The sequence below is a fragment of the Muntiacus reevesi genome, chromosome 17, assembly GCF_963930625.1.
Source record: "Muntiacus reevesi chromosome 17, mMunRee1.1, whole genome shotgun sequence".
In the NCBI taxonomy this organism is placed as follows: Eukaryota; Metazoa; Chordata; class Mammalia; order Artiodactyla; family Cervidae; genus Muntiacus; species Muntiacus reevesi.
This window is the reverse complement of record NC_089265.1, coordinates 22,322,027-22,335,622: the sequence shown is the minus strand read 5'-3', so window position 1 is coordinate 22,335,622 and position 13,596 is coordinate 22,322,027. Positions and strand designations below refer to the sequence as shown.

The window sequence follows — 13,596 nt, the reverse complement described above, 5'->3', positions numbered from 1 at the left end:
CCATTGTGCCGGCTGTCTTACAGTCTTCTTATGAAAATGCCTGTTCACGCACGGGTGGACAGTCAATAGGCATTATGTAAAAATGAAAATAATACAAGTAACAATTACTGGTGCCAGTTCTCTCCAGATTAAATCAACAGGATGACGTGTACGACCACTCAACAGGTGGGTATATCAGACTAACACCAAGAACCTCAATGTTCTGTGTTGGCCAAGTGAAGTAAAGATAACCAAGCAGCGACTACCAGAAACGAAACCGCAAGTCAGCTGTCTGCATTAAAATTTTTGAATCCTACAGTTATCAGTACTGTTTTTTTTTTTTTTTTTAACCCCGGGAAGCAAAATCTCCCAACACCAAGAAGCTGCTTTTGCACCGCCAAAAGCTGCATAGGGGCAGGCTGCCAGTAGGACCATCCGGATACGCTGCAGTGGTATCTCCAGGCGGGTTCCTTTAATCCGCCTCTCCCTAGGCTAACTCCCCACTGCGGCGCAGTCCCACAGCCAGCACTCGCGCGCACCACCCTTCCAGCTCAGGGACTGCTGCCGAGCGCTTGGCCGCCCACGCCGCCTTCCAGCCGCAGTGCGCGGCCTTGGCTTTGAACGCGCGTGCGCTTAAGCAGGGGCGGGCGGGTCGAAGTTGGAGGAGGCGGGGCAAGCCCTTGAGGTCTGCAGGCCATTGGCTGTCTCCCCATAGTCACCGCCCCCAGGCGTTCGAGACGGCGGGGCGGGCCACGTCAGGCAGCCGGCGTGGGGCTGAGCTTGTGGCAGAAGGGAGGTAAGCTTTGCGGGTGTTAGGCGGCGGGTTGCGGGCCTCTGCCTCCTGCACAGAGGTCGCCCGATGACACTCGCCTATGGCCTGACTCAGCTTGCTGGGAGGGAGGCTGAGGCCCGATGGGCCTGGAGCTCTAATGGGAGATGGGGTAATAGAGCATGTGGTGGCAGGGCCGCGTCGCGGTTTGGGCGGCCGGGAAGGGGACAGGTCTTGTCGATTGCCCTCGTCCTGTCCTGCTGGGGTTCTGAATTCCCGAAGGAGTAGGCCTTCGGCGTTAGAGAACTCCCGGATGCCTGGGTGGGGCCGGCTCTGCTGACTGCGGTGGGGCTCAGCGGGATCCTGATTCGGAAACAGGTCGGCGCGCATACCTTCCTGCAGCAGGTTGCAGTCATCCCACTTTTCCCTAGTCTGAAGGCAGCACAGGGGACTCTAGCCCTCCCCTCCTTGTCCTGGAGTGACTGTCTCCTCCTAATTCCCGGTGACTCACTCAGATCCTGTCTACTTTAATGCAAGGGCTTGTGGGTGAGCAGGGCCTGTTTTCAGATCTCCTGGCTCTGTCTTCACTTGCAGGAATTACTTGAAGAAGTAGTATGTTTCTGTATCTCTGTATGTATATCACATACACGTATGAATGTGTTTTGAAATGTCAGCAACAGCTGTGCAGAGATTTACAGAGACTTGCCCGTTGTGTTGCCCCTTACTCTCCATCAGTTTTAATTTTAGCATGATATCCTCAGTTTAGTTTCTAAATTTGGAGTTTATGAAATCAATGAAGTCATGCTATCAAGTATCATTGCAATCAGTCATTCATCTGTTCAGCACTTTTTCAGTGGGTTCCTTGGTGGTCAGGGTCTTATGCCATAAAGTAAAACGTTCATTCCCTGTCTTTTTCTTCCAGTTTATCAGCCAGTTTTATTGTCTAGATTTGATTATTCAATTTCAGGTTCTAGATTTAAGCACAGAAGCTTATGATCCTGTATCATAAGCTATATAGCTCTTCTGGGACCTCATTCAGTTTTCCTTACTTTCACCTCCTGTAAGCCTCAGACTGTTATAGCTCTGAGGCATAGTCCTGCTAAATATCACTAAAGACCTAGGTCTCAGGCACCCCATCTGTAAAGTGAGGGGATGGAGTTAGAAATATTTAGTAATATTGAGATATTCAAAGACAGGATGGGCAGATTGCACGTTTACTGAACTGTGTTAATATTTGAGAAGTGACCATTTACAAAACCCTGTATATATTATATGTTTTACTCCTCCTGAATCTGTCCACATTGATTTTTTTTTTCACATTGACTTTTTGACTAGCAAGCAAGTGCATGTTTACAATTTTGATTCACATATAATTCCCGCACTCAAAGCACTATGACTCATCTAAATTTTGAAATGTAATAATCAGGAGATTTGAAATGTTACATTTAAGAGTATGATATAAAAACATTGGATAAGAATGCAATTTTCAGAGCATTTTTACTTGCTTTAGTAGGTTAGTGGTAACTAAAACTGCCTTGGTTATTTGTTTACTTGGTTAATATTTGGCAGTTGTCATCACCTGGTTAATGTCTTTCAATATCATGTCTATGTTAACATTTATTTTATCAACCTAAAACTTACTGGATTTTAATTAATTGCTGCTTTACAGTTGAGAATTAATAACCAAAAGGTAAGCAAATCATCAGTTTGAGAGTAAAGATGCTCATAGAAATCTAACAGTAGTTTTTCATTTGTTGATTTATTGATGGTACTTATTAAGTAATCCACTTGGTCTTTCTGCAGGTGTAAAATTTCTAGAATAGTTTTTTTGAGACATAATATTCATAGCCTTGGAGAAGGGCATGGCAACCCACTCCAATGTTCTTGCCGGGAGAATCCCATGGACAGACGAGGCTGGCAGGCTATGGTCCATAGTGTCGCAAAGAGTTGGACATGGACTAAAGTGGCTTACACACACATTCATAGCCTTGTGATACTTTTTGACTGTTATTCACAAACCATTAAGTGAATTAAATTAAACCCCTACATCACTATTAGGGGTTGGGAAAATTTAAGAAAATAGAACTTTAAAAAAATTTTCTAGTTCTAGAAATGGAGCAGATCAAGATGGGAAGACTGGGGAGAAATGCAGGAGCTGAGGAAAAAAATCCAAATGGAGTCTTCTGGTTTAAAATTTGGGGAGACTCAGGGATTCAGATTATATGTTAAAATATCTGTGTGAAGGAAAAAAAATTAAAATTTGGGGAGAAAAACAGTGAAAAATGAAATATATTTGGAAGAAATGTAAGGAAATAGTAGTGTCAGGATTATTTTTGGGTCTGTAGCAAAACCTGGTCATAATATTTCTTGGTTTATAACAATGAGCTCAGTTATCTCAAAAAAGAAACTAAGGGTGATAATTTAAACTTTAAGTGAGTTGGCAATAGATATTTCTTTAGGAAATGTGAAATCTATAAGTATTATATTTTTTAAGAAGTATTACAGATCTAAAGATGAGTAATATAATAAAATATGGTATAGTTTTATAAGTATAATATCAATCTTTGATTCACAGTTAGTGATAAATTGGATGGAAGTTGTGTGTACTGTTTCCACAGGATAGGATACAAATTTGCTAAGCTAGTAGAAGAAGGGATACTTGTTAATTTTCTCCCATTTCAATTATTTGAAACAGAGTTTTCAAGCAATGCAGAAGACCTCATCCACTTTTCAAACAATAGATTGAATGTTGTTTTTATAAGTTGGGTCTGCCAAGTACTTCTGGCCTCATAATTTTTTTAACCTATTCTAAGCCACATTGGACGGAGAAGGCAATGGCACCCCACTCCAGTACTCTTGCCTGGAAAATCCCAGGGATGAGGGAGCCTGGTGGGCTGCCGTCTATGGGGTGGCACAGAGTCGGACACGACTAAAATGACTTAGCAGTAGCAGCAAGCCACAATGGAAGTAATAATACTGCATTTAGGATTTAAAATTTTTGTTGATTTATATTGGATTTCATTCAGTTAGCCTGAGTTACTTTAGTTTTATATATTTTGAAAATATTTCAGAAGCTGTGACATTAAATACTGTAAAATTTTCCATTGTTCATGAAGGGACAATATTTCTTCAGACCCAAGGAACTTGAGAATTCAAATGGCATAGATAGTTTGTTATTATTTATTTTAAAATCCATAGTTTCACTTACTGTGAACCAGTGTTTCATTCAACCTTCTAAACTGAAGAATATAGTTCGTTCCAGTTTATTAGATTATATCCTCTAATCTTTTGGGTCAGATAAGTAACTGTTTGCTAATTTGGCTGGTAAGTGTGTTCAAGAAATGTCGTAATTGTGAATGTTGAACTATAGTTCTGTCAGAAGGTTTTCTGGTTGGTTGGATCCATGGATGCAGAACTGTAGCTAGGGAGGGCCCACGGTAGATTCATGTGTGAGTTTTTCACTTCAGGGAGGGTCAGCACCCCTAAGCCCCAGGTTGTTCAAGAGTCAGCTGCACTTTTCATCACATGTGACAACTCTCATTTTATTGGAATGCCGGGAAGGTTATGTTGAGCATTTTTAGGTTGATTCTAGTCTGGGAGGTATGAAAAATGCCTTGATACTAATGACAGTTGTCATGGGTGTGAGAGGTGGGTGTACCTGCATTTACCTCTGATTTCTCTCCAGTTATTTTGGGACTGAGAGTCTTGTGGAAAAAGGTTGTGTTTCTAAGGAGAATTCTGCACTCCTGCATGAAGACTGCTTTCACCTACTCCAAGATTTGGCTCCAGCATCTCTCTCCTGCAAGATCACATTTTCCCTCATTACTGGATTGTTCCCTTCAGTATCTAAACATGCTGTTCCTTCTCCTACCTTAAAATAATTATTGTTGACCCCATTTCCTCCTTATGCCACCACACTATTTTCCTTTATGGCAAGACTTACACTCATGTGTCCAATTACTTCCCCCATTCTTTATTAAACTCACTTTCATTAGACTGTCTCCCTCAGTTCAGTTCAGTCGCGCAGTTGTGTCCGACTCTTTGTGACCCCATGGGCTGCAGCACGCCAGACCTCCCTGTCTATCACCAACTCCTGGAGTTTACTCAAACTCATTTCCATTGAGTCGTTGAGGCCATCCAACCATCTCATCCTCTTGTCATTCCCTTCTCCTCCTGCCTTCAGTCTTTCCCAGCATCAGGGTCTTTTCAAATGAGTCCGTGCTACTATAAAAAAGTTTTGCTTTCCTCAGTCACTAATGACTTTCATTGTGCTAAGTCCAAAGGTCTGTTTTTAATTTACATCTTTTACATGACTGATCGTCATTTCTCCCCCACCTTTATTGACATATGATTGACACATAACATTGTGTAAGTTTAAGGTACAGCATGTTGATTTGATACATTTAGAAACTGAAATGATTCGCAGGGTAGCATGAGCCACCCCCTGTATCCTGCCGCATAGTTACCATTTCCTATCAGCAGTTTTGGAAATAGTTGATCACTTTCTGCTTCTTGAAACATTCTCTTCCCTTATTATAAAAAATGCCACAATTCCTGGTTTTCCTCCTGCCCCTCTGCGCCTTTTCAACTCCTTTATTCTTTCTTATTGCACTCAAGGAGAGCTCCTCAGCTCAGTCCTCACAGTCCTTTAATCATATCATTGTCTTTTTTTTTTTTTCTTCATTTTTTTTTCTTTTGAAAAATATGCCCTGCCCCCTATTTAGTCTTTATGTGCTAATAATAGCCTATTAGGCTTCTCCCCATGGCCTAGCAGTAAAGAATCCACCTGCAATGCAGGAGATGCTGAAGACTCAGGTTTGATCCCTGGGTCGGGAAGATCCCCTGGAGGAGGGCATGGTAACCCATTCTAGTATTCTTGCCTGGAGAATCCTATGGACAGAGGAGCCTGGTGGGCTACAGTTTATAGGGTCGGACATGACTGAAGTGACTGAGCATGCATGCTCACATGCAATACCCTATTAACTCCCAATTTATATATACACATACACATACACACACACACACACGTGTGTGTGTGTGTGTGTATGTAATATATAGCCTGGACCTATTAATCTTTTTAAATGATTTACATAGATGGGATTTTACACATTGACATTTGATATTTTTAACATTTTATTTTTGACTGTTCTGGATCTTGTGTGCAGGCTTTCTCTAGTTGCAGCGAGTAGGGGCTACTCTGTAATTGCAGTGTGCAGGCTTCTCATTGCAGTGGCTTCGCTTGTTGTGGAGCACAGGCTCTAGGCATATGGGCTTCAGTAGTTGTGGTTCTCGGGCTTAATTGCTGCACAGTATGTGGAATCGTCTCAGACCAGGGATCGAACCTGTGTCTCCTGCATTAGCAAGTGGATTCTTAACCACTAGACCACAGGGAAGTCCTGTACACCTCTTCTTTTGAACTCTAGACTCCATGTATCTAGATGCCTACTTAGCTTTTCTACTTGGAGGACTAAATAGAAATCTCAAATACAGCTCCTGATTTTCTTCCTACACCTACACCACCTTTGGTCTTCCTCATCCCAGATCATGGAAATTTTATCTTTTCCATTACTTGGGCCAGAAACTTGGGTGTCAGCCCTGATTCTTCTCTTTTTCTCATAATTCACTTGTAAACTACTAGGAAAGCCTATTGTCTGTCCCTTAAAAATATGGCTAGAATCTGAGTACTTTTCACTATCCACTGCTCCCACCTTAGTCTAAACCTCCATTGTGTATGTTCTTGATGTTGTGATAGTCTCTGTATCAGTTACTTATTACCACTCACTGTCAGAATTTGGTGGCTTAAAGCAACAATCTTTTATTAGTTTATGAATCTGGGGTTGGCAGTTTGGATTAGGCTTGGGGCGGCCAGGTGTGGGGGGAGCTCTTTTTGCTGGTGGGCTCACTCAAGTAGCAAATGGCAACTGTAGGTTTGGAGGCATCAGCTGGAATGGCTTATCTCTGCTACATCTGGTCCGGTAACCTGTCCCATGCTTGGTCTAATAGAGCCAAGAGAGCAGGAGGAAGCTACATGGCCTTCTGAGAGGTCGACTAAGAATTCCCACTTTATTTCTCCCACTGTTGCTCAAAGTAGTCACAAAGACAGCCCAAAGCCAAGGGGATGGAGAAGTAGACTACTTATGAGAGGAGCAGCAAAGTCACTTTGTAAAAAAAGTGTGCATGCCAAATTGAGAAGAATTTGGGGCCATTTTTTGCAACCTACCATAGCTTTCTAAGGGCTTCCCAGTGGCTCAGTGGTCAAGAATCCACTGACAGTGTAGGAGACACAGGAGATGTGGGTTTGATACCTGTGTCAGGAAGATCCCCTGGAGGAGGGTGTGGCAACCCACTCCAGTATTCTTGCCTGGAGAATCCCATGGACAGAGAAGCCCGACAGACTACAGTCCATGGGGTCACAAAGTTGGATTACCAACTTTGTCCACTTCAGTTGGACGTGATTGAGTGACAGCGGATAGCCTTCTAACTGGTCTGTTTTCCCTTTATCTCCTACCATATTGTCAGCAACAACAGTGACAGCTGTGCTTTCACAAATCAATTGGATATTAACAAAGTGACTTCATATCTTTGAAGGGTTTTTTTTTAAAATAAATGAATACCTTGGAATTTTCTTCACTTTTCTGTTTACAGTATCACTTCAAAACCAGTTGACCCCTTTCTCCCTCCCTGAATCCTAAATTTGCTCCTGTTCACAGTGCCTGTGGAATGTATTGAACATTTAATAGAAAGCTTGGAAGGAGATATGAAATGGAATGGACAATGAAGGCTGGGGGAACAGGATAGTAAGGATTATCTACCCACCCACCTACTAATTTACCTGTTTCCCCTCCTTCCTTTCTAGCTCTCTCTTTTCAGTTTGTGAGATTTTAAGCTGTATGGAATAGTTAGGGTTTAACAGGCCACTGAGGCCTTATGGAGCTTGGAAAGCGGGGCAAGCGCTGACGGCACTGTTGGAATTGGGTATGAATTAAATGCGGATCCAGGCTAGAGCTGTGCTGTGTGCTTAGTCGCTCAGTTGTGTCCGACTCTGTGACCCCATGGACTGTAGCCCGCCAGGCTCCTCTGTCCATGGGATTCTCCAGGCAAGAATACTGGAGTGGGTTGCCATACCCTTCTCCAGGGGATCTTCCCAACCTGGGGATCCAACCCCGAACTCCTGCATTGCAGGTGGATTCTTTACCTTCTGAGCCACCAGGGAAGCTAGAACTAAGCATACAAAATTTAAGATTAATCGTGTTATAGTGAAGATTGGCTTCGAATAAAGTTGAGAAAAAGATGAAGCTTGTATTCTCTTCACTTTGCACCCTGTCCTGTAGCCTCTCCTTCCTGACATTTGTTGTTCAGTTGCTAAGTCATGTCCAACTCTTTGCGACCCCATGGACTGCAGCACATTAGTGCTGTCCCTGTCCATCACCAACTCCTGGAGCTTGCTCAGACTCATGTCCACTAAGTCGATGATGCCATCACACCATCTCATCGTCTGTTGCCCCCTTCTCTTTTTGCACCCCATGGATTGAGGATACTTGTGCATTGTTGCCCTGTTTCAAAAACAAATGAATGGAATGTCCCTGGCAGTCCAACGGTTGGGGCTCCATGCTTCCAATGCAGGGGGCATGGATTCGATCTCAGGTAGGGAACTAGATCTCACATACCATGTGGCCAAAAACAAACAAGTGACTCTTCTGGTCTTCGGCATCTCACTGTGTGACTGCGTCTTTCTTCCACTTGTCTGAACCAGAAACCTTGGAGTCATCCTTCACAGTCATCCTTCATCTTACATTCCACATCCAATCCCTTAGCAAATTCTGTCAATTAAGTGTGAAGTCTGACCTCTTCTTACCATCTCCACTGCTGTTCTCTTTGTTCCCGGCAATATGATTTCTTTCCTGGATTATTGCCATAGCCTCCTAGCTGGTCTCCCTTTTCCTGTCCTTGCCCACTTATGATCTGTTCTCTAGAGGAGTCAGATGACCTTTTAAAAATGACAGTCAAGTGTGCCATCTCCCTGCCCCAAGCCTCTAGGGCCATCTATCCCCCTCAGAAACATCCAGAGCCCACAGTATCTGCAGGGACTTCTGTCATCTGGGTTCCCGCTCCACTCTGTCATCTCTCACTTCCCAGCTTGCATATTTGCATCAACCATACTGGTGTCCTTGGTCTTCCCTGGATTTGCCACACATGCTTCTATCTCAGGGTTGTCGCCCTTAGCATTCCTTCTGTCTGGAATGCTCATTGTTTCCTCTAGGTCTTTTTCCAAATGTCACTATGTCAGAAAGCCATTTCTTTATTCTTTGGCAGATGCCAAAACATGTAAAGACCTCCTGAAAATGTATCTATTGATGGCAACAATTTTTTTAGTATCATATGCTATCTGCATTTTGGGAAAATTAAAGGAAAAATCAAACTCTTTGTACTGTAATTTAAGAAATTAAAAATAGCTATTCTTTATAAAGTTTCAGTTATGCTAGATAAATAAGTTTTAAAGATCTGCTATACAGCCTGATGCCAGTTGTTAAAGTACAATATTGTGTATGCCAAATAATAATAATAATAAAAAAAAAGGACACAAGGGAACTTTGGAAGGTGTTGCATATATCTGTTATATTGATTGTGGTGATGGCATCATGGGTGTTTGCACATGTCCAGAGTCATCAAATTGCACACATTAAATATGTGATTTCTTTGTATTTCCATTATACTTCAGTAAATCTATTTAAAAATACCTCTGTCAACAGAGGCCGACATCCTTGATTAAAATGAGATTGGAGGAAGTTGAACACACTGGAGGAACACAGTTTTTTTCAGGGACCAGATGGATTAATCTCTTGGCAAAAGATTTAGAATCAAAGGTAATTCTGTTAGCTTAGTTGTTTGGAACACTGCAGGACCATTGTAGCATCTAATAACTCCAAGGTGTGACTTTCTCATTAAATAGCTCTTAATAAGTGGTGTAATTGGATCAAGTGAGGCTTTTTATCTTGGTGTGTGCTGTGATGAAACGGCCTCTTTAGACAGTGATAAAAGACCATGGTTCCAAGTGAATAAGTAAGATTACTACTTTTTTTATTGAGACTAAAAAAGTTGAGTTTTTATTTGAAGAGAAGTGGTAATTTTTTTTTTTTTGGTAATTTTTATTTAATGTACAAAAGTAATGTATGCCCATGGTGGGGGGGGGGGGGGAGTTAAATGTAGCAAATATCAGGAGAAGAGTAATAGTATGTAGTCAGTCATCAACTTGTTAACTAGAAATGAACTTAACATTTCTGCATATTCACTGTTTTCCCTTAGTCTTATCATTGTATCTGTAATTTAAACTTGGTTGTGTTCATGATTGTGTATAAAAATTTCTCTCAGTTTTTTACTCTGCCATAAGCATATCTATATATCATTAAAACTCTTTGTAACTGTTTCACATTACTGATCGATACTTTATCTACATATTCCTTAGCTTACCTTTTAGAGCAATCAATGAATGACTTTGCACAAAAGATGCTGGCTTTACAATGGGAATTTGCTGTATGTCTCAGGAAACTGAAACAGGGGTTCTGTATCCACATAGAGGGGTGGGCTGGGGAGGGAGATGGGAGGGAAGTTCAAAAGGGAGTGGACATATGTATACCCATGGCTGATTCATGTTGAGGTTTGACAGAAAACAAAATTCTGTAAAGCAATTATCCTTCAATTAAAAAATATATTAAAAAGATGACGATTTAAAGCCTTTTGTAGCCTTATACTTTTGAATTGGGAGGTGGTTAGAATTTGAAGCACATGTGCTACATTTTGGGATATTGCCAAGAAGTGCCAAACACTAAGGTCAAATGCTTAGTAAGTACCCTGACAGCTTACTTTCGTAGACTGGGTTTAGTTGTTGACCTGCCCCAGACTTTCAACTTTACTGTGTTAAGTTCCCTATGGAATTGAGTATAGTGGGCTGGGGAGTGGGGAGAGGCTTGTGGTCCTGGGAACCATGCTGATCCTGTCTTACTTCTGTGGCTTTGCTCCAGAACTGATCTGGCCTTTGAGGACCTATGGATATCAGTTTGGAGGTAAGACAGGTTGAGAGCACTTTCATAAGTAGGGTTTGAGTTTGGACTGAGAGGCAGAAGTAGATTTTGAAGTTGAAATGAAGCTCTGAGCATTGGCTTTATTGTGAATTGCCGATTCACTGTTATTTTCCTAGTCAGTCATTTACTTCCAACACGGCGTTGAAAAGTTCCACTGTACCCTGTACTTGTGAAAATTGTATGTATTGGTTTTAAAATTTGTGAAGTTAAAAAGTATTCTCATGAGGAGCTAATGTTCCTTCTCTTCCCCCCTTCTCCACCTCCTCTTCATCCTTCTTCTTTCTTTACATAAAGTTTTTGACTTTATCTGAGAGACATTCTACACGCTATAGTGTGCCAACTGGATATTACCATTACATTGCTGAATCCTCTTCTGATTCTTGAACATACTGCTTGGCGTCTCTTACTAATGTGAAAGGGTTTACTAATGATCATCTGCCCAGGATGCTTGTGAAGGTTAACTAATATCTAAATATTAAGAACCCCACAAGTAAAACAGCCATAAATACTGCTAGCTGCGTAATGGAAAATGGGTAAATGTTACTTCATTGGGTAATTATGTGTTTAAAATGCCTTTTACCCCAGTGGGAAATACACAGAGGTGATACCATGGGCTTTTAAAGGGTTGTAATACATAGAAGATTAAGAGTATAGCAGCAGCAAGATAAATAATAGCTGTCAGCTGAAGTATTCACGTAAAACTTATGATGTATTCAAGTAACAAAGACCCATTTTCCATCACTATTAGATTTAACTGGAAACAGTAAAGAACCAGTCTTATGTTGACAGGTGCTCTTTGACCTTTTATTTGATTTTTGTAAAAAAAAAAAAAAAGTACCAAAATAACAGCATGATAAAATCTCACTAATTTGGATTCTTCTGATTTAGGATTTGGGCTTGGTTGAAGTCATCTATTATCCTATCTATATAAAAGTTATTTGCTCAGTTTAAAAAAGTTGGTAAAAAGGAGTCCATCGTAAAAAGAACTACTTATTTTCAAACCCTAAATGTGTTGATAACTGGGTCTGGTTACTGTATTAATTTGAAAATAAAGTTGTTTACAATTTTTCTTTTTACTTTTCAGTTTAGTTCAGTTTAGTCACTCAGTCGTGTCTGACTCTTTGCAACCCCATGGACTGTGGCACGCGAGGCTTCCTTCTTTTAAATTTACTTTGGTCTGTTTCATGAAGCTTCATGGGTGAGAAAGATGTGGATATAGATTCTTCTCTGTTTCTCACCTTCTGTTTTGGAAAGTTGATCTGAAAACAAAATGAACAGTAGAATTCTGATTTTAACATAATTTTGAGTCTGTTGTGTATTAGGTGCTATACTAAAGACAATAACTCAAAAACATTTATTAACTGCTTAGTACCTGCCAGACCAGGCAGGCGGTGAACAGGGCTCAGCTGTTTCTCCCAAGAAACCTGGAAGTGCAGGAGAAGAATGCAGCCGGCTCGGTCAGTGAGGAGTCCTTCCTGCTAGAGATTCTTCTTCGCTCGTGTCTGAGCAGGTGCTGCTGCTACACAGATGGAGATAGGCCCTTCAGAACTAGACGATATCTACATTTTGAGGATTGGTGCCAGTCCTCTCAGAGCGGAAAGGGTCGTTAGAAACAGGCCTAGCTCCAGGATGGCCCCTGTACACCATATCATCGCACTGTTCTTGCATCAAGTACACTGCAAGTTGTAGGTCAAGGTCTGTGTTTGGGTGGTAGTGTTTGAGTAACCATTTGGGCCAATAATTGCTTTCATCTATTGCAGTAAATATTTACTGATTAAAAAGATGGAAAATGTAAATGTGAAAGCGTTGATATCAATGACAGGAAGGCTAGACTTACTAAAGATTGATACCAGTTGCCATGACAAAAGTGGCAGTCTTTAGCTTTTGTTAGATGCTCATTGAACTTGGAATGAATGGTCAATAATAAAATACAAGTATAAAATCTCAGAACATACACAAGTGTGGTAGATAGATGTGTTGCTGGTAATGGTGCCACAGCATAAAGGTTAAGTTTAGATTGATAATTTTTGTGTTTTGTGCACGGCGTGGAGCACCCCTTTAATATGTAACTTTCGTGCACCAGACTTTTATGTTTTTAGGGTTGCAATAAACACTAAGATACAGAGCTACTTGAGGATGCTGATGAGCTGCGTTGGGAACCTGATCTAACACTATGTCCAAACCTAGGTTGTTCTTTTTGAGATTTGCTTGATTCCTTGGGATGCAGCAAGATATAATAGAAAAAAAAAAAAAACAAAAAAAAACAAGGTATGGAATTTAGACTAAGATTCATAATAGCTAACATTTAGAAAGTGTTGATTATGTGCCTGGTTCTGGGTGAATTGCTTTAATGGATTATTTTAAGTTTTTAAAAACTCTGTCAACTCTCCTTTGTAGAGGAGTGGTTAAGAATGTAAACTTTGCCTCAGATTCACAGGCTGCACAGTTCATATCCATGCTCTGCTTCTTACTTAATTAGGCAATTAATTCTGACCTCTCTTTGCCTCACATGGTTTTTCATATGAATATGAAGATAATAATAGTACTCATGTCATGGGGTTGTTTTGAATGTTGGGGGAGAGAACACACATAAAGAGCTTCAACTGTGCCTGCCTGGCACATGGTAAAATTCTTAATAAATCCTGGCTGTTAATATCACTGTATAACCTCAGGCAAGTTACTTCCTCTCTGAGCTCTTATTTTCTCATAGGGGAAATGGAGTTAATAATACCTAACTCAGAGTGGTTGTGAGGATCCAATGGGATTAGT

At 41.1% G+C, this 13,596-nt stretch overlaps 1 protein-coding gene across 3 annotated transcripts in view; it reads left to right on the top strand.

Annotated features, from left to right (window-relative positions):
• Window positions 1-731: 731 nt before the first annotated feature.
• FOCAD (focadhesin) overlaps window positions 732-13,596 on the top strand; it is a 292,503-nt gene continuing 279,638 nt past the window's right edge. Inside the window, exon 1 of one of the 3 annotated variants that reach the window (XM_065908204.1) lies at window positions 732-775. Coding sequence is in view for 1 of the 3 variants with exons in the window: in XM_065908203.1 (XP_065764275.1) it covers window positions 12,012-12,025 (14 nt within the window). In the remaining 2 variants the exon portion in view is untranslated. Of the gene's footprint in view, window positions 776-1,064; window positions 1,127-11,983; window positions 12,026-13,596 lie in introns of those variants that run through there. The other 2 variants (XM_065908205.1, XM_065908203.1) reach the window with 2 other exon arrangements.